This window comes from Nerophis ophidion, linkage group LG22, assembly GCF_033978795.1.
Source record: "Nerophis ophidion isolate RoL-2023_Sa linkage group LG22, RoL_Noph_v1.0, whole genome shotgun sequence".
Classification (NCBI taxonomy): Eukaryota; Metazoa; Chordata; class Actinopteri; order Syngnathiformes; family Syngnathidae; genus Nerophis; species Nerophis ophidion.
The window spans coordinates 21,025,184-21,046,932 of NC_084632.1; the positions used below are offsets into that span (position 1 = coordinate 21,025,184).

Sequence of the window (21,749 nt, forward strand, 5' to 3'; positions counted from 1 at the left end):
ACAGCATCAGCACCAGGCCCAAGTGGAGTTCCGTACAAGGTCTTCAAACAGTGTCCCCGCCTGTTGGAGCGTCTTTGGAAGATCTTCCGAGTGATCTGGAAAAGAGGGAAAGTACCTCAGCAGCGGACGTACGCAGAGGGAGTATGGATTCCCAAGGAGGAAAACGCAAGGAACATCGGCAGTTCAGGACAATCTCCCTCCTCAGTGTTGAGTGCAAGACTTTCTTCAAGATCGTTTCCAATCGCCTCATGGGATTTCTCCTCAAGAACACCTATATTGACACCTCGGTGCAGAAGGGAGGAGTCCCAGGAGTTCCAGGGTGCATCGAACACACTGTTGTGGTAACACAGCTTATCTGTGAGGCGCGAGAGAACAGAGGCGATTTGACAGTATTGTGGCTGGACCTCGCCAATGCTTATGGGTCAATTCCACACAAGTTGGTGGAATTGTCTCTGAGCAGATACCATGTTCCAGAGAAGATCCGCAATCTCATTCTCGACTATTACAACAACTTTAGTCTGAGGGTGTCCTCTGGCACTTCAACATCAGATTGGCATCGTCTGGAGAAAAGCATCATCACAGGCTGTACAATCTCTGTGTCCCTGTTTGCACTGGCCATGAATATGCTCGTGAAGTCTGCGGAAGTAGAGTGCAGAGGTCCTTTGTCCAAATCCAGCACCCGGCAACCTCCGATTAGAGCATTCATGGATGATCTCACGGTAACGACAACATCAGTGTCTGGATGCAGATGGCTCCTTCAAGGCCTTGATCGACTCATTAGTTGGGCAAGAATGAGTTTCAAGCCCTCTAAGTCCAGGTCCTTGGTCTTGAGGAAGGGTAAAGTATCCGAACACTTTCGCTTCAGTCTGGCAGACATCCAAATTCCATCTGTGTCAGAAAAGCCAGTGAAGAGCCTGGGCAAGCTCTTCACTGGTGATCTGAAGGATTCCGCTGCACGTCAAGCTACCAGCGATAACCTCAACATGTGGTTCTCAGCGGTGGACAAGTCGGGACTTCCAGGGAAGTTCAAAGCCTTGATATATCAGCATGGCGTCCTGCCTCGTATCCTCTGGCCGTTGCTGATGTACGAATTCCCTATGACCATCGTGGAGGGATTCGAGAGGAAGATCAGCTCGTCCCTGCGCAGGTGGCTGGGTCTGCCACGGAGACTAAGCAGCATTGCTTTGTTTGGGCACAACACCAAGCTGCAGCTTCCTTTCAGTAGTCTGGCAGAGGAGTTCAAGGTTTCCAGGGCCAGAGAAGTCCTGCTCTACAGAGATTCTGCTGATGGGAAAGTATCGTCAGCAGGTGTGGAGGTCAGAACAGGAAGGAAGTGGCGTGCCCAGGAGCGGGCAGAGGCGAGGTTGTGGCACAGCACCGTGGTGGGAACCGTAGCTAATGGTCGGGCTGGGCTGGGTAGTAACACCAAACCAAGCTACAGCAGAGCCAGAGGAAAGGAAAGGAGAAAGTTGGTCCAAGAGGAGGTTCGCGCCGAGGTGGAACAGGCTCGCTTCAGCAGAGTGGTGGGAATGAGCAAGCAGGAGGCCTGGACCAAGTGGGAGCACACAGCTGGTCGCAAGATCACCTGGACCGAACTCTGGAAAGCGGAGCCACACCAGTTTAAGTTCTTGGTCCAGTCAGTTTATGATGTCCTCCCAAGCCCTGCTAACTTATTCACCTGGGGCCTGATAGACACACCTGTGTGCCAGCTCTGTCAGAAAAGAGGATCATTACAACACATCCCCAGCTGTTGCTCAAAGGCATTGGGAGATGGCAGGTACCGGTGGCGCCACGACCAGGTCCTGCGGGCAATAGCAGACACTATCTGCACTGGCATCAACACCAGTAAGCGGCAACACCCAACTAAGAGCACAATTGCCTTTGTCCGAGCAGGAGAGAAACCTCAACCCTCCGAGAAGACCCAGGGTGGCCTGCTAACAACAGCAAGGGACTGGCAGCTCTTGGTTGATTTAGGAAGGCAGTTGCGATTCCCAGACATCATTGCAACTACAACACTACGGCCAGACATAGTATTGATGTTTGGAACCAGCAAGCAGGTGGTGATCCTTGAGCTAACTGTCCCCTGGGAGGACAGAATGGAGGAAGCTCAGGAAAGGAAGAGGGTGAAATATGCAGATCTTGTGGCTGACTGCCGGAGGAACGGGTGGAAGGCCCGCTGCGAGCCTATTGAGGTGGGCTGCAGGGGTTTTGCAGGCAAGTCCTTACACCGTGTCCTGGGGCTCCTTGGGATTTGTGGACTGCACAGGCGAAGAGCCATAAAAAACATCTTGGAAGTGTCTGAAAAGGCTTCACGTTGGCTCTGGTTGAGGAGGGGGGACGCGTGGCGTAGTGCGCTACCTGGACACAAGTCGAGGGACTGATCATCCTCGGCTGGGTCGCCCGGGTGAGGGTTTCTGATTAAGACCCGAAACACCCTATGACCCCGGGAGAATCACTGATGATGTGTCCAGGTTGCACCATGCGGTGTATTATAGTACACAAACAAATGGCTATATTGCACATGCTATTTGTTGCTATATTGCACATGCTGTTAGATCTTACACTGCACATGCTGTTAGACGCTATATTGCACATGCTGTATTGCACATGCTGTATTGCACACGCTGTTAGATGATACATTGCACACTCCATTAGACGCTATATTGCACATACTGTTAGACATATATTGCACACGCTTAGATGTTACACTACACACACTGTTAGACGCTATAATGCACATGCTATTTGACGCTATATTGCACACACTGTTAGATGTTACACTACCCACGCCGTTAGACGCTGTATTGCACACGCTGTTAGATGTTACACTGCACACGCTGTTAGACGCTATATTGCACATGCTATTTGACACCATATTGCACACGCTGTTAGATGTTACACTGCACACGCTGTTAGATGCTATATTGCACATATTATTTGATGCTAGAAAATGGATGGATGGATATATTACACATGCTGTTAGATGTTACACTACACACGCTGTTAGACGCTATATTGCACAAGCTATTTGATGCTATATTGCACACGCTGTTAGATCTTACACTGCACACGCTGTTAGACGCTATATTGCACATGCTGTATTGCACACGCTGTTACACGATACATTGCACACTCCATTAGACGCTATATTGCACATACTGTTGGACATATATTGCAAAAACTTAGATGTTACACTGCACACGCTGTTAGACGTTATATTGCACAAGTTATTTGGCGGTATATTGCACACGCTGTTAGATGTTACACTGCACACGCTGTTAGATGCTATATTACACATGCTGTTAGATGTTACACTACACACGCTGTTAGACGCTATATTACACATGCTATTTGTTGCTATATTGCACACGCTGTTAGATCTTACACTGCACATGCTGTTAGACGCTATATTGCACATGCTGTATTGCACACGCTGTTAGACGATACATTGCACACTCCATTAGACGCTATATTGCACATACTGTTAGACATATATTGCACACGCTTAGATGTTACACTGCACACGCTGTTAGACATTATATTGCACAAGCTATTTGACGCTATATTGCACATGCTGTTAGATGTTACACTACACACGCTGTTAGACGCTATATTACACATGCTATTTGTTGCTATATTGCACACGCTGTTAGATCTTACACTGCACACGCTGTTAGACGCTATATTGCACATGCTGTATTGCACACGCTGTTAGACGATACATTGCACACTCCATTAGACGCTATATTGCACATACTGTTAGACATATATTGCACACGCTGTTAGACATTATATTGCACAAGCTATTTGACGCTATATTGCACATGCTGTTAGATGTTACACTACACACGCTGTTAGACGCTATATTACACATGCTATTTGTTGCTATATTGCACACGCTGTTAGATCTTACACTGCACACGCTGTTAGACGCTATATTGCACATGCTGTATTGCACACGCTGTTAGACGATACATTGCACACTCCATTAGACGCTATATTGCACATACTGTTAGACATATATTGCACACGCTTAGATGTTACACTGCACACGCTGTTAGACATTATATTGCACAAGCTATTTGACGCTATATTGCACATGCTGTTAGATGTTACACTACACACGCTGTTAGACGCTATATTGCACATGCTATTTGATGCTATATTGCACACGCTGTTAGATGTTACACTGCACATGCTGTTAGACGCTATATTGCACAAGCTATTTGACGCTATTTTGCACATGCTGTTAGATGTTACACTACACACGCTGTTAGACGCTATATTGCACATGCTATTTGACGCTATACTGCACACGCTGTTAGACGCTATATTGCAGATGCTATTTGATGCTATATTGCACATGCTATTTGATGCTATATTGCACATGCTGTATTGCACACGCTGTTAGATGCTATATTGCACATACTGTTAGACATGTATTGCACACGCTGTTAGACACTGCTTTGCACACGCCATTAGATGCTATTTTCCACACGCTATTTTGCACACGCTACTGGGCGCTACCCATGACACATTTGCTGCCAGGAACAACCACTTTTTTTCAAATCAATTTTTGCCAGTTCCCAGTAGAGACACATCAATGTCTAGTCCGTAGATGTATAAGAAAACTCCTGACAGGAAGTCGCCATGTGTTACATCTTTGTTAAATTGGACAATGCACATTAATGACGATATAAAATGGGAATGTGCCACATCGTAGCTGTAGAAGGCACAAATGTGCCTATAAGGTCATGCAGTGTGTTTGTGGGTGTGTCTTTACAGAACGGTAGTATGTGTCACATGACAGAGGCGGGCACTAGAAAAAATGGCATTATTGCTTGAATTTGGGGTGACGAGAGGAAAAAGATGAGCTGAATAAATCATAATTTTTGGTGACACCTTTTAGACGCTATATTGCACAAGCTATTTGAAGCTATGTTGCACACGCTGTTTGATGCTATACTGCACACGCTGTATTGCACATGCTGTTAGACGCTACATTGCACACTCCATTAGACGCTATATTGCACACGCTGTTAGACACTGCTTTGCACACACTATTAGATGCTATATTGCACATGCCTTTGGATGCTATTTTGCACACGATATTGGACACTATATTACACGCGCTATTGGACGGTCTTTTGCACACGCTATTGGACAATCTTTTGCACACACTGTTTGACGCTTTATTGCACACACTATTAGACGTTATATTGCACATGCTATTTGACGCTATATTGCACATGGTATTTGACGCTATATTGTATTGCACGTACTGTTGGACACTATATTGCACACGCTGTTAGACACTACTTTGCACACGCTATTAGATGCTGTATTGTACATGCTATTGGAGGTTATTTTGCTCACGCTATTGGGCGCTATATTACACACACTATTGGACGCTATTTTTCACACGCTATTGGACGTTATTTTGCACACGCTATTGGACGTTATTTTGCACACGCTATTGGACGGTCTTTTGCACATGCTGAATACGCTTTATTGCACACGCTATTAGACGCTCTATTGCACATGCTATTAGACGCTATATTGCACACGCTATTGTACGCTGTACTGCACATGCCAACGGATAATTCTCATCCGTAGTCCCCGGCAGGTTGATAGTATATAGTATAGACCCATCCATCCACCCATTTTCTACCGCTTGTCCCTTTTGGGGTCATCATATATATATATATATATATATATATATATATATATATATATATATATATATATATATATATATATATATATATATATAAATAAATAAAAGGTTTATTCACCATCAACCTCATTGCAAAGATACAAACTTAACTGCCCAGGGTTCCCACTAATTCATCTTAATGGTGAGTTGTATTTTTTATTGCACTTATTTTTGCTGTATTTTGCTGCCACACACCGAGGGCCAGTCCGTGAAAATAATATCTACATTAAATGTGTTCCTGGTGCAAAAAAGGTGGGGGGCCCCTGGAAAGGATGTGTTAACCCAACATTGTCAAGCATACCAGAGGCTGTGCAGATTTCTTTTTAATGAGGGTGAAAATACATTAAAGTACCAATGGAGTGGAAAAACAAGTTGCCACTATATTGAAGCTATTATTATATATATTTGATTTATGACGCCAAAAGACTTCTAAAGTTTGCAAATTAATAGACATGATCAAAATAGTATTAAACTCACAAAGATTCCCGAGTCATTTTGAGAGACAATGAGCAAACCAGTCACGCAAACCATGACGTAGCGTTCGGAACCACAGATCCCTTCCCCATCTACAACAGTGCTAATCAAGCAGACTTTGTGAGAGCCAACAACGATCACTTTGGGAAAAATCATAATCCAGATCCTTACATTTTTGAGCCCGAACACAAAGAAGATGAACAATAAGTTTTAGAAGCCGACTATTACCCAGCAGATACAGCTTTATTGAAACACTATCATCCGCAGCATTGCTTGGTGTTAAACATACAAACTAAACATTATAAAACAAACACTGTAATATTACCACTCTCGCTGGGATGCCGACCGACGGGACACTCACATAATCCTGTTTAGATGAACATTAAATCACAATCCTCACAAAAGGGTTAAAAAAAAATCCCACAGAAATCATCTTTTGGGGCAGACCTGGGCAAATTTAGGCCCGGGGGCCACATGCGGCCCGTTGAGCTTTTCAATCTGGCCCGCCTGAAATTCCCAAAATATTTTTTTAGATCTTTAAGATGGAAAGTGTTGCTGCCATTATGATGTGCAGAGATGTTTTCTAACGACCGTAAGTCTTGAACTATACAAAGTATTTCAATGGTTGGAATCTGCGTTTATGTATGATATACCAGTTACTATGGTAATCTAATTAGTTACTATGGTAACCTAATTAGTTACTATGGTCATCTAATTAGTTACTATAGTAATATAAGTCACAGCAGTTGAGACGAGGCACCAAACAATGTGGGTGGAGAGCGTTTCCACAGACACGGAAGTAGATTTTCACAACAAAGGTCTAGAGCTTGGTGATGTATCAGATATATCAGATTGTAAGTGGGTTTATTTTGTACCCTTCACGTTCATATTTCATAGTTTGTTGCATTTTTGTTGCGTTTCACTTTATTGTAAAATATGTCGATCGAAAGGGGGCGTGACGTTCATATTTTGTCAATATTCAGTATTTTACCCTTCATAGAAAAATTTAAAATTCCATTATGTTTTTTAAGGTGATCTGTCATAATGTTTTTAGCGTTCAATCCGACATTATTGTGAGGTTTTGTATTAGTGTTCATAAAAATAGATATCCCGGCCCCCCAGACACATTTTTTTCAATGAACGTGGCCCCCCAAGCCAAAATAATTGCCCTGGTCTGTTTTGGGGTCTTTTTCTTCATCTTGCGGGGATGTCAAAGTCGACCAGCCTGTCGGTCCAAGGCCACATTTGTCTACTGCCAGGTGAGAGATGCATGAATTATAATCTAGAATTTACTTTTAGCAAGTTTGAGACGAAGCAGAAGCAGCCGTCGGCTTAGTATGTCAACATTAGCAGCGTAAACTAGCATTAGCTCACTGCTATCAATGCGGCAATAAAATAGTCTGTCTTCATTGGCGCTTATGATAACAATATCACTCATATTTGGTTCATTTTCAGGTTACTTCATGTAAATGGAGTATTGTTGGCGGTTTCTGAATGTTTTTAGAGAGAGTATAATGAGCGCAACATACTGTCAGTCTGGTATTTGGATTAAGGTTGTTTCCTCGACGCAGAGGGAATTTGGCAGGAGCATGACGTGAATGTGAGTATATCTTTTTATTTTAACACTATGACTAACAAAAGACAAACAAAAAGCACCCACAGTGGAGGTACAAAACTTGGCTATGGAAACAAACACTTGCACTATGGCATAAACAAAAGACTTAGCACAAAGGCAATTAACTATGAGCTATAAACAAAAACTTCCATGACATGGAACTGTGAACGAGGATATGAAGGTAGGAACAGCATGGGTAAGTGAAGATGCCAGGATGAAGACAGAAAAAGAATGACTTAAACAGCAGCTGTGATGATTAGTGTAAACAGGTGTGAGGCTGAGGACAGGGACGTGACTAGGAGACCAGGTGAAACTAATGGGTTGGCATGGAGATGAAGACAAACCAAAATGCAAAGACAGAACTAAATGTCCAAAAAACTAAACATAACCTGACCAAACATGGCAAAAAAAAAAAACATAATCTTACAGGCATGACACATACGATGGTTGACTCAATTGTTGGCTATTAATTTAGGATTTAGAATGCATAAAAAAAGCCAACCATAAGTATTCTTGTCTTACATAAAGATTGTGAATGATAAATTGGTAGAGTGGCTGTGCGCAACCCGAGGGTCCATGGTTCAATCCCCACCTTGTACCAACCTCGTCACGTCCGTTGTGTCCTGAGCAAGACACTTCACCCTGGCTCCTGATGGGTGCTGGTTAGCGCCTTGCATGGCAGCTCCCTCCATCAGTGTGTGAATGGGTAAATGTGGAAGTAGTGTCAAAGCGCTTTGCGTACCTTGAAGGTAGAAAAGTGCTATACAAGTACAACCCATTTATTTATTTATAATGTTTGCGTATTTCCAGTATGACTGATCTGACAACATGGTCAGAGTGCAGAAGCATTACTGTTAATCTCCGAAAAAAGGCGAAGGTTTTCAGAGCGCAATATTCAAAATGACTGACTGAATTTGTGGCATTTTGTGATGTTTGGACGGTGTTTTCACATACCTTGCGGATTATAAATACAATTGGATATGGTTTAATGCAGACCTGGGCAAATTAAGGCCCGGGGGCCACATGCGGCCCGTCGGACATTCCCAAATCATTTTTTTAGATCTTTAAGATGCAAATTGTTGCTGCCATTATGATGTGCAGTGATGTTTTATCATGACCGTAAGTCTTGAACCATACAAAGTATTTTAATGGTTGGAATCTGCTCTTTTGAATGATATACTAGTTACTATGGTAAACTAATTAGTTACTATGGTAATTTGATGAGTTACTATGGTAATGTAAGTCACTGCAGCTCAGACGAGGGACCAAGCGGTGTGGGTGGGGAGCTTTTCCACAGTGTTTCCAGAGCGGCCTGAAATGTGGGTGTCAGGGACAGACGCGGAAGTAGATTTTTTACAAGAAAGTTCTACAAAAAGGTGATATTATATCAGATTGTAGGTGTTTTTTTTTTTTCCCCCTTCACATTCATATTTCAGCGTGTTTGTTGCATTTTTGTTGTGTTTCGCTTGTCTGTAAATAATGTGGATGGAGAGGAGGTGTGACGTTCATATGTTGTCAATATTCGGTGTTATATCCTTCATAGTTAATATTGTAAATCCCACATTATTTATATTCATGTACATTCTGGGTGTCTCATTCTACTGAAATAATGTTTTACTGAATATTCCTAAGGTGGTCTGACATATCGTTTTTAGCATTCAATCAGACATTGTGAGGTTTTGTATTAGTGTTCCTAAAAATAGGACCCAAACACACATACTGTATTGTACAGCAGATTATACATACATACATAAAAATGAATAAATAAATAAATAAATAAATAAATAAATAAATAAATATATACATACATACATACATACATACATACATACATACATACATAGATAGTTATACCGGCCCCCAGACACATTTTTTCTCTAAATGTGGCCCCCGAGTCAAAATATTTGCCCAGGCCTGGTTTAATGGATACAATGAAAAACAAATAAGCGTATAAAGTCAACTTGTTTTTCCACTCAACTGGTACTTCAAACAATAAAAAGGGATGATGCTGGGGGAAAAAGGTTGAAATACAGGAGTTTTCAGGGGAAAACATGTGCCTTGACATGCATGGATTAGAACCACCTATCCATGTGATGCAGTCTAGTTCCACACCACTACAAACGACACGGCTAATATTAATAATGTTGTTAAAGTATCACCAGGGGCGGATGGGGATCAAAATGTGGTTCTGGAAATTTTTTTGTAGACTGGCCCACTGCATCCCGAGAAAGCTCAGATTTTTTCCTGAACTGAATTTATATTGACACATGTTTTGGAAAAAAACAAAAATGCCCACCAAGAAATCGGCAACTGGGAAAACTCCTGGTACTCCCGATGGTCAATCCGCTCATACTTGTTTGACAGTATCCCAGCCTCTACCAGCTCAAGTTTAGAAAGAGTCTGGATACACCCTCTACCGACCCCCACCAACCTCGACATATAGAAAAAAAAACTGGACTGTAGAAGCACCTTGTGATCATGATTGACGACACCTGTTGACTTCTCTGAGCCCATTTAAATAGGGCTCATGTGATGCAGTTCCGCCCGATTGTAGCTGAGATAGGCGCCAGCGCCCCCCGTGACCCCGAAAGGGAATAAGCGGTAGAAAATGGATGGATGGATGGTGATGCAGTTATTAGACTCGGTTACAAATGCGACAATGGGAAAGTCAAAAGTAACTCGGCACAGATCTGAAAAAACGAATCATTGACTTAAACAAGTCAGTAAATTTGCTTGGAGCCATTTCAAAAGCAGTTTAAGGACCCAAGTGCAACTGTGCAGACAACTGCTTTTGTCACTGCCACGATCAGGAAGAAAATGCAAGCCATCACCTGCTGATGAGAAAATTGGTCAGGATGATCAAGATTCAACCAAGAACGACCAAAAAGCAGGTCTGCAATGAATTGGAAGCTGCTGGAATACAGGTGTCAGTGTCCACAGTCGTGTGTGTTTTGCATCGCCCTGGACTGAGAGGCTACCATGCAAGAAGGAAGCCCTTGCTCCAGAAGCAACACCTTAAGGCTTGTCTAAAGTTTGCTGCTGATCACATGGACAAAGATAAGACCTTCTGGAGGAAAGTTCTGCAGTCACATGAAACAAAAATTGAGCTGTTAGGCCACAATACCCAGCAATATGTTTGGAAGAGAAAAGGTGAAGCCTTTAATCCCAGGAACACCATAGCTACCGTGCTCTGGGCCTCTTTTGCTGCCAATGAAACTGGTGCTCTACAGAGAGTAAACGGGACAATGAAAAAGGAGGATTACCTCAAAACCAACACATTTAGCTGAACTGCACCAATTTTGTCAAGAGGAGTGGTCAAGAATTCAACAAAAGCTTGCCAGATGTCACGGTTTGGTTGCGGCTTACTGCGTGTTTCGTTCACCCGGGATGCAAAACGGACAACTCCGGACGAAAGCGTAAAGGTAGGACTTGATTTATTTCACCACCAAAATACAGGCAAAACAACAAAAAGGCAACCGTGCCTAACACACGGGAAGCTAAGACGTAGCACAGGCTAGGACAGTGGTTCTCAAACTTTTTTCAGTGATGTACCCCCTGTGAGCATTTTTTAAATTCCAGTACCCCCTAATCAGAGCAAAGCATTTTTGGTTGAAAAAAAGAGATAACGAAGTAAAATACAGCACTATGTCATCAGTTTTTGATTTATTAAATTGTATAACAGTGCGAAAAATTGCTCATTTGTAGTGGCCATTCTTGAAATATTTGTAAAAAAAGACATAAAAATAACTCAAAACTTGTTGAAAAATAAACAAGTGATTCAATTATAAATAAAGATTTCTACACATAGAAGTAATCATCAACTTAAAGTGCTCTCTTTGGGGATTGTAATAGAGATCCATCTGGATTCATGAACTGAATTCCAAACATTTCTTCACAAAAAAATAATATTTAATATCAATACTTATGGAACATGTCCATAAAAAAAATCTAGCTGTCAACACTGAATATTGCATTCTTGTATTTTTTTCACAGTTTATGAAGTTACATTCATATTTTGTTGAAGTATTATTCAATAAATATATTTATGAAGGATTTTTGAATTGTTGTTATTTTTAGAAAATTAAAAAAAAATCTCGGGTACCCCTTGGCATACCTTCAAGTACCCCCAGGGGTACGCGTACCCCCATTTGAGAACCACTGGGCTAGGAGACAAGCAAAACTTGTCTCGAACAAATCTTGTCTCGACAAAATCGAACAACAAAGGTAGGTGAAAATCATAAGTAACCATGGTGACTAAACTCAGGAGGTGCACAAACAGGAACTAAAGGAGTCCAACACAAACAGAAAACATGATCCGGACCACAAATCATGACACCAAAAGCTTGTGGATGGCTACCAAAAGTGCCTTATTGCAGTGAAACTTGCCAAGGGACATGTAACCTTAATATTAACATTGCTGTATGTATACTTTTGACCCAGCAGATTTGGTCACATTTTCAGTCGACCCATAATAAATTCATAAAAGAACCAAACTTCATGAATGTCTTTGTGACAAACAGGTATGTGCTCCAATCACTCTCACAAAAAAATAAGAGTTGTACAAATGATTGGAAAATCAAGACAGCCATGACATTATGTTCTTCACAAGTGTATGTAAACTTTTGACTGTATTTTACTTTTGTGAGGTTTGCTCTATTGACATTGTGGTAGTTGTCACGGTCATTATGGCATGGCTAGAGCAGCACATCTAAAGGTGGTGCAATATTGGTGCAGTTAAGGTACAAACCCAGTTTCCATATGAGTTGGGAAATTGTGTTAGATGTAAACATAAACGGAATACAATGATTTGCAAATCCTTTTCAACCCATATTCAGTTGAATGCACTACAAAAACAAGATATTTGATGTTTTTTTAAGAATGATAATTAACTTAGAATTTCATGGCTCCAACACGTGCCAAAGTGCCGCTTACGTGGAGTGATTTCTCCAGATTCTCTGAACCTTTTGATGATGTTATGGGCCGTAGATGTTGAAATCCCTAAATTTCTTGCAATTGCACTTTGAGAAACGTTGTTCTTAAACTGTTTGACTATTTGCTCACGCAGTTGTGGACAAAGGGGTGTACCTCGCCCCATCCTTTCTTGTGAAAGACTGAGCATTTTTTGGAAAGCTGTTTTTATACCCAATCATGGCACCCACCAGTTCCCAATTAGCCTGCACACCTGTGCGATGTTCCAAATAAGTGTTTGATGAGCATTCCTCAACTTTATCAGTATTTATTGCCACCTCTCCCAACTTCTTTGTCACGTGTTGCTGGCATCAAATTCTAAATTAAAGGTTATTTGCCAAAAAAGAAAAAATGTTTACACTGTTTGTCTAATCTTGAACAGGTTTGTGCTGAAAACGAAGTTTTGTTGTACTTGTGCAATGACAATAAAGACCTATCCCTATCCTTTATCAGTTTGAACATCAAATATGTTGTCTTTGTAGCACATTCACCTAAATATGGGTTGTGAATGATTTGCAAATCATTGTATTCCGTTTATATTTACATCTAACACAATTTACCAACAAATATGGAAACGGGGTTTGTACATTGCATGTTATGTATCTTGCATTTGATATATCGTTATTAGTTTATCAATCAATCAATCAATGTTCATTTATACAGCCCTAAATCACTAGTGTCTCAAAGGGTTGCACAAACCACAACACACACCACTACGACATCCTCGGTAGACCCACATAAGGGCAAGGAAAACTCACACCCAGTGGGACGTCGGTGACAATGAGGACTATGAGAACCTTGGAGAGGATCCCCCCTCCAGTGGACCGAAAGCAATGGATTTCGAGCGTGTCTAACATGATATTGTGAAAAGTTCAGTCCATAGTGGATCCAACACAGCAGCGAGAGTCCCGTCCACAGCGGAGCCAGCAGGAAACCATCCCAAGCAGAGGCGGATCAGCAGCGCAGAGATGTCCCCAGCCGATACACAGGCGAGCGGTCCATCCTGGGTCCCGACTCCAGACGAGTGGTCCATCCTAGGTCCCGACTCTGGACAGCCAGAACTTCATCCATGGACATCGGACCGGACCCCCTCCAAAAGGGAGAGTGGGACATAGGAGAAAAAGAAAAGAAACGGCAGATCAACTGGTCCAAAAAGGGAGTCTATTTGAAGGCTAGAGTTTAACGGTTGTCTTGCGTCAACGATAATGTGTCAATTGGGGTCCATTTTGAACACGACTTGCGTTACCAAATATAGTTCTTCGGTGTAAATTCAAAGTTTTAAAAAGGAGCTAACATGTTTCTGTTTCCTGTCCTAGGTTACTCCAATGCCTCTTTCCTGAATGACAGCACAATCCTGGTCTATCGAGGAAATGGTGACATTTCCCGGAACATTTCTAACCTCTCTGTGAACCTGCGCACGCGGAAACGCAACGCCGCGATCCTCCATGCGGAGAAGGACTCTGCCTTTGTCACCCTCTCCGTGCAGGACGGTTTCCTCCTCATGGAGCTTCAGAGCGCCACCAGAGATAGCAAAGAAGAGGAGGATGATGACAAGACCGGAGCGACCACAGTGAGTCTCAGCAGCGTGAGGACTGTCAGTGATGGCGAATGGCACAGTGTCCACTTGTTCATGACAGCACCGTGGGCTCACGTGTCTCAGTGGTCCTTGGTGCTGGATGATGAAGTAGATGAAGCCAGCACCTCCACAGGTCTAGGGGGTAACCTGGACTTCCTCAGGCACGGAGTGGACATCTTCCTGGGAGGTTTGGCTCCTGACACAGGGTGGTCACTAGCTGGGTGCCTGGGGACAGTGGAGCTGGGCGGCATTGCCCTGCCTTATTACAGCTCCTCTCAGGTGAACCTACCACGCTTGCAGGAGCACCAGTTCATCCAGACATCACTCAGGCCTGCGCTGGTGGGCTGCAGCGGGGCGCCCGTGTGTACTCCCAACCCGTGTCTTAACGAAGGGCAGTGCCAGGACTTGTTCAACATGTTCAACTGCAGCTGTGCTGAGGGCTGGGCAGGGAGGCACTGCGGCTTCTTCACTGACACGTGCGCCTCCGGTCCTTGTGTGCACGGCAACTGCAGCGTCAATGGGCATACCTACCAGTGCACCTGCGAGCTGGGGTACACAGGAGTGGACTGCGAGCAGGAGGTCGACATCTGTGAAAACCACTTGTGTGAAAACGGGGGGACCTGCCTGCACGGACCTGACGGGTATGCCTGTCTGTGCCCGGAGAACTACACCGGACCTCTCTGCAAGTAAGTACAGGCAAAATAAAGAAGACAATGTGTTTGCACATTCTAATCCGTTCCAAAAACAAAAATCATAGCAAAAGGGAATAGAAATGCCATCCATCCATGTTCTACCGCTTGTCCCTTTTTTGGAGTCGCGGGGAGCGCTGGAGCCTATCTCTGCTGCATTCGGGCGGAAGGCGAGGTACACCCTGGACAAGTCGCCACCTCATCACAGGGCCAACACAGATAGGCGGACAACATTCACACTGACATTCACACACTAGGGCCAATTTACAGTGGGGCAAAAAAGTATTTAGTCACCAACGATTGTGCAAGTTCTCCTACTTAAAATGATGACAGAGGTCTGTAATTTTCATCATAGGTACACTTCAACTGTGAGAGACAGAATGTGAAAAAAAAAATCCAGGAATTCACATTGTAGGAATTTTAATGATTTTTTTTTGTAAATTATGGGAGAAAATAAGTATTTGGTCAACCATTCAAAGCTCTCACTGATGGAAGGAGGTTGTGGCTCAAAATCTCACGATACATGGCCCAAATCATTCTTTCCTTAACACAAATCAATCGACCTGTCCCGTTAGCAGAAAAACAGCCCCAAAGCATGATGTTTCTACCCCCATGCTTCACAGTAGTTAAGGTGTTCTTGGGATGCAACTCAGTAAACACAACGAGTTGAGTCTATACCAAAATGGATACATGGATGATACAGCAGAGGATTGGGATTACTGCGGGGTCGTTCTCCCAGGAAGGCAGACGGACTACTCGGGACATGGCGTCTTTGTAAAAACATGATTTAATTTTAACTACAAAAAGATACAAACAAAAAGCGCTCAAAGCGGAGGCACAACTTGGGCTAAGGAACAAAACTAAGGCATAAACAGACTATGAACATAAATCAAACAAAATTTACTTGGCATGGCATGCAGCAGGAAACTATGGCAAGGCAGGAATAAAGTCAGCACAGAGCAAGAAAAGGTCACAATGATGCCAGGCTGACCAACAGAAAAAGACACGCTTAAGTAGCAGTGACATGATTACACAGGTGCGTGTGTCCAAATGAGCAACAGGTGAAACCAATGGGTAACCATGGAAACAAAACAAGGGAGTGAAAAAAAACAGGAACTTAAAGAGTCCAAAGGTCAAACAGCACCTGGTATTCCTAGGCAGTCTCCCATCCAAGTACTAACAAGGCCAGACACTACTTAGCTTCGAGAACTAACGAGATCGGGGATGCTCAGTGTAGTATGGCCATGCAAAGTCCTGATCAGACATGACAGTTGTTTTTTTTTAGGAATATATAAGTGATGATATAGATGGATGGATAGTACTTTATTGATTCCTTCAGGAGAGTTCCCTCAGGAAAATGAAAAGTAGTATGTATGTAGTAGCCGTAACGTCACAGGGATGTGCTTTAACACTTAGAGGTGAATATTCCATCCATCCATCCATCCATCCATTTTCTATCGCTTGTCCCTTTTTTGGGCTCGCGGGGGGTGCTGGAGCCTATCTCAGCTACAATCGGGCGGAAGGCGGGGTACACCCTGGACAAGTCGCCACCTCATCATAGGGCCAACACAGACAGACAACATTCACACTCACATTCACACACTAAGGCCAATTTAGTGCTGCCAATCAACCTATCCCCAGGTGCATGTCTTTGGAAGTGGGAGGAAGCTGGAGTATCCGGAGGGAACCCACGCAGTCACAGGGAGAACATGCAAACTCCACACAGAAAAATCCTGAGCCCGGGATTGAACCCAGGACTACTCAGGACCTTCGTATTGTGAGGCAGACGCACTAACCCCTCTGTCACCGTGCTGCCCTATTGAAGTCACAAAGTGCTTTTTTTTTTTGACATGCCTCAAAACAGCTTGGAATTTGGGACATGCAATCCCTGAGATAATCCTGATACCCATTACAACCTTGAGACCTTCGAATTCTGGAGATGGGGGGCGGTGTTGAGGTGGGCGGGGTTGGGGGGGAGGTGCGCGGTTTGGTGGTAGCGGGGGTGTTTATTGTAGCGTCCCGGAAGAGTTAGTGCTGCAAGGGTTACTGGGTGTTTGTTCTTTTGTGTTTATGTTGCGGACGTACTTGTTTGGTGTGGGTTCACAGTGTGGTGCATATTTGTAACAGTGTTAAAGTTGTTTATACGGCATACTTGCCAACCTTGAGAGCTCAGAATTCAGGAAAAGGGTGGGGGCTTGAGGTGGTAATGGGGTTGAGGTGGGCGGGGTTTGGTGATAGCGGGGGTGTATATTGTAGCGTCCTGGAAGAGTTAGTGCTGCAAGGGATTCTGGGTCATTGTCTGTTGGGTTTATGTTGTGTTACGGTGTGGTTCTCAAGAAATGTGTTTGTCATTCTTGTTTGGTGTGGGTTCACAGTGTGGCGCATATTTGTAACAGTGTTAAACTGTTACAAACGATACAGGTCACACCCCCAGTGTGACCTGTATCGCTGTTGACCAAGTATACCTTCCATTACCTTGTGTGTTTGTAAAAGCCGCATATATTATGTGACTGGGCCGGCACGCAAAGGCAGTGCCTTGAAGGTTTATTTTTGCTCTGTACTTTTTGAAACCGATTCCGGTAACTTCCGATTTTACATTTTAAAGCATTTATCGACATCTCTAGTACAAAACAAAAATACTGCATAAAAAGGGACTAAAATAACTGACAAACAATAAAATTAACATGCAATTATGTTGTACTAAAATAAATAAGTAATGATTATGTTTCCTAAGGGATAGGTTGATTGGCAACACTAAATTGGCCCTAGTCTGTGAATGTGAGTGTGAATGTTGTCTGTCTATCTGTGTTGGCCCTGCGATGAGGTGGCGACTTGTCCAGGGTGTACTCCGCCTTCCGCCAGATTGTAGCTGAGATAGGCGCCAGCGACAGCCACGACCCCAAAAGGGTAGAAAATGGATGGATGGATGGATATGTTTCCTAAATACACTCTCAATAAAATTAAAGTGCAAGGGAAAATACAGCTTCACCACTTCAGTCATACTTTTTGCGCTTGTGAAGCTTCTCTATGACTTTAGTTTAGGACTTTTTCTGTTTGTTTGACATAGTCATTACTGCCACAAGTGGTGGAAATGTGTATTACAACCAAGTACCCAAGTGACCAATAGTTGAGAAACAGATGTGTTATTTTAAGAAACACTGATACTTACAATTGTTTATTATTGTGATTACAATGTACACTCATGTAAAACCAGATTACACGGAGATGTGTATATGTAATATTTTGATTACTACATCATGAGAGGCCTATGAAATGTCAATACATTGTGTAATAGGAGAGGAAATATGTAATACTGTTATGATGACTTTTGTCGCTGCTAAACAGTTTTAGGAGCAACTGCATGCTAGTTAGTAGGGCTGCGAATCTTTGGGTGTCCCACGATTCGATTCAATATCGATTCTTAGGGTCACTATTCAATAATATATCGATTTTTTCAATTCGTTTGGATTCTCGATTCAAAAACGATATTTTTCCGATTCAAAACGATTCTGTATTCATTCAATACATAGGATTTCAGCAGGATCTACCCCAGTCTGCTGACATGCAAGCAGAGTAGTAGATTTAAAAAAAAAAAAGCTTTTATAATTGTAAAGGACAATGTTTTATCGACTGATTGCAATAATGTAAATTTGTTTTAACTATTAAACGATCCAAAAATATGACTTATTTTATCTTTGTGAAAACATTGGACACAGTGTGTTGTCAAGCTTATGAGATGCAAGTGTAAGCCACTGTGACACTATTGTTATTTTTTTTTTATTTTTTTTTTATAAACACTGCTATGCTGAAATTATAACTAATATTGATACTGTCACCGATTCTGTTCATAACTTTTATGGACAGAATTTCTAGGCGCAGTCAAGGCGTTGAGGGGTTCCGGTTTGGTGGCCGCGGGATTAGGTCTCTGCTTTTTGCAGACAATGTGGTCCTGATGGCTTCATCTGGCCGGGATCTTCAGCTCTCACTGTATCGGCTCGCAGCCGAGTGTGAAGCGACCGGAATGAGAATCAGCACCTCCAAGTCCGAGTCCATGGTTCTCGCCCCCAAAAGGATGGCGTGCCATTTCCGGGTTGGGGAGGAGACCCTGCCCCAAGTGGAGGAGTTCAAGTAGCTAGGAGTCTTGTTCACGAGTGAGGGAAGAGTGGATTGTGAGGTCGACAGGCGGATCGGTGCTGCGTCTTCAGTAATGCGGATGTTGTTTCGATCCGTTGTGGTGAAGAAGGAGCTAAACCGGAAGGCAAAGCTCTCAATTTACCGGTCGATCTACGTTCCCATCCTCACCTATGGTCATGAGCTTTGGGTCATGACCGAAAGGATAAGATCACGGGTACAAGCGGCCGAAATGAGTTTCCTCCGCCGGGTGGCGGGGCTCTCCCTTAGTGATAGGGTGAGAAGCCCTGCCATCCGGGAGGAACTCAAAGTAAAGCCGCTGCTCCTCCACACCGAAAGGAGCTAGATTAGGTGGCTTGGGCATCTGGTCAGGATGCCACCCGAACGCCTCCCTAGGGATATGTTTAGGGCACGTCCAACCGGTAGGAGGCCACGGGGAAGACCCAGGACACGTTGGGAAGATTATGTCTCCCGGCTGGCCTGGGAACGCCTCGGGATCCCCCGGGAAGAGCTAGACGAAGTGGCTGGGGAGAGGGAAGTCTGGGCTTCCCTGCTTAGGCTGCTGCCCCCGCGACCCGACCTCGGATAAGCGGAAGATGATGGATGGATTGATACTGTTGTTGATAATATTCATTTTTGTTTCAGTACTTTTGGTTTGTTCTGTGTCGTGTTTGTGTCTTCTCTCAATTGCTCTGTTTATTGCAGTTCTGAGTGTTGCTGGGTCAGGTTTGGTTTTGGAATTGGATTGCATTGTTATGGTATTGCTGTGTAGTGGTTTGTTGCATTCATTAAAAAAATTAATACATTAAAAAAATAAATAAATAAAAATAGATTTTTCTAAAAAGGAGACTCGATTCTGAATCGCACAGCGTATTCGATTCGATTCGTATTCAAATCAATTTTCCCCCACACCCATATTAGTTAGTAAAGACAAATAAATGATGCTAAATTGCTGAGACGAGGGACCACTCAATGACAGACAAAATGCTACGCTACACGCCTATGTTCCTCCATATCTGTCTACGCCTGCAGCAGGCTCGTCTGAAGATGAATTTCTATTCTAGTGTCATCCAGAAAAGGCCTCCGTCTGCTGCGGTGTCTCGCTGGTTCAGCGGCACTTTCTTTCCCTCTCATCTCCTGTTTGCCTCGGAGAAGAGGCAGGGGAACGCCGCCAACCATTTATCCCATAAACACGCAGCTCCTTGCATTTGGACTTTTTTTTTTTTTTTTGCGTGCACTCGCACCTTTGCAGACAAGCCGCACATCTCCCTTCACTGGGAACATGCACGCTGTAAAGTTTTCATCAAACTGACTTTGTTTTGTTTGTGTCTCTTTCTACCTCCTTCCCCCGTCTCTCCCTGTCTTCCTCTCCAGTGAACGGGTTGAAGAAATTCCTTGGTACATTGTTGTCAGAAAAGTGTAAGTCTTTTTTTTTTTTCATTCCACATTTTCTCAGGTGCTTCCTGTTTGTTTCCTGCTTTGTCTCAAAAATGTCATGCACAATGTTTTTGTTGTTGTTGTTGTTTTTTAGTTTGCGACAAAATGCCAAGCAAAGCTAATATTACTGCTGCATGTGCGGGTGTTTGTTTAAAAAACACACCCCCAAAGTCAACATGAGTGACAGCTGTGCTTCAAAAAATATTCTTTGTTGTCCCAAAGTTGTACATTTGTCAAAAGAAGGAAGGGGGGAAAAAAGCTTGTATTTTGTAACTATTTAGGGATGAATTCCCGGTGACAAACAGATATTTTGCAACACTGCTCTAAGCAAAATAATGAAAGCCATGGGACTTATGCCCAGCAGGTGAATAAGTTGCCTGCTAGTTATCAAGTAATCTGATTACTTGTAAGCTTCTTTCATGGAATAAAACAAAACACGCAGTTTTGGGGCGGTATAGCTCAGTTGGTAGAGCGGCCGTGCCAGCAACTTGAGGGATCCAGGTACGATCCCCGCTTCAGCCATCCTAGTCACTGCCGGTGTGTCCTTGGGCAAGACACTTTACCCACTTGCTCCCAGTGCCACCCACACTGGTTTAAAGGCCTACTGAAACCAACTACTACCCACCACGCAGTCTGATAGTTTATAAATCAATGATGAAATCTTAACATTGCAACACATGTCAATACGGCCTTTTTAGTTTACTAAATTACAATTTTAAATTTCCCGCAGAGTTTCCTGTTGAAAACGTCACGGAATGATGACGCGTATAATGACGCGTGTTTGTGACATTATTGGTTGGAGAGGACATATTAGCCCAGCACCACACACAGCTAAAAGTCGTCTCTTTCATCGCATAATTACACAGTATTTTGGACATCTGTGTTTCTGAATCTTTTGCAATTTGTTCTGTTCAGTTATTAATGGAGAAGTCAAAATAGAAAGGTGGAGGTGGAAAGCTTTTAGCCTTTAGCCACACAAACACACGGTGTTTCCTTGTTCAAGCGAACATGGTCGACCGGCAGTTTTCGGTGAGAAAATTGTGGAAATAAGTCGCCTATTACCGGAGATCAGTGGAGCTTCTGTCGTGCTGCAGCTGCCGTGACTTCCCTCAGAGACTGGCGTCAACACACCCGTGGCCACAC

At 43.3% G+C, this 21,749-nt stretch overlaps 1 protein-coding gene across 1 annotated transcript in view; it reads left to right on the top strand.

Annotated features, from left to right (window-relative positions):
• Positions 1-21,749, top strand: part of crb1 (crumbs cell polarity complex component 1) — a 108,979-nt gene that overhangs the window by 44,018 nt on the left and 43,212 nt on the right. The window contains exons 9-10 of the mRNA XM_061884047.1: positions 14,090-15,035; positions 20,544-20,588. Coding sequence (XP_061740031.1) covers positions 14,090-15,035; positions 20,544-20,588 — 991 coding nt within the window. The remainder of the gene's footprint in view (positions 1-14,089; positions 15,036-20,543; positions 20,589-21,749) is intronic.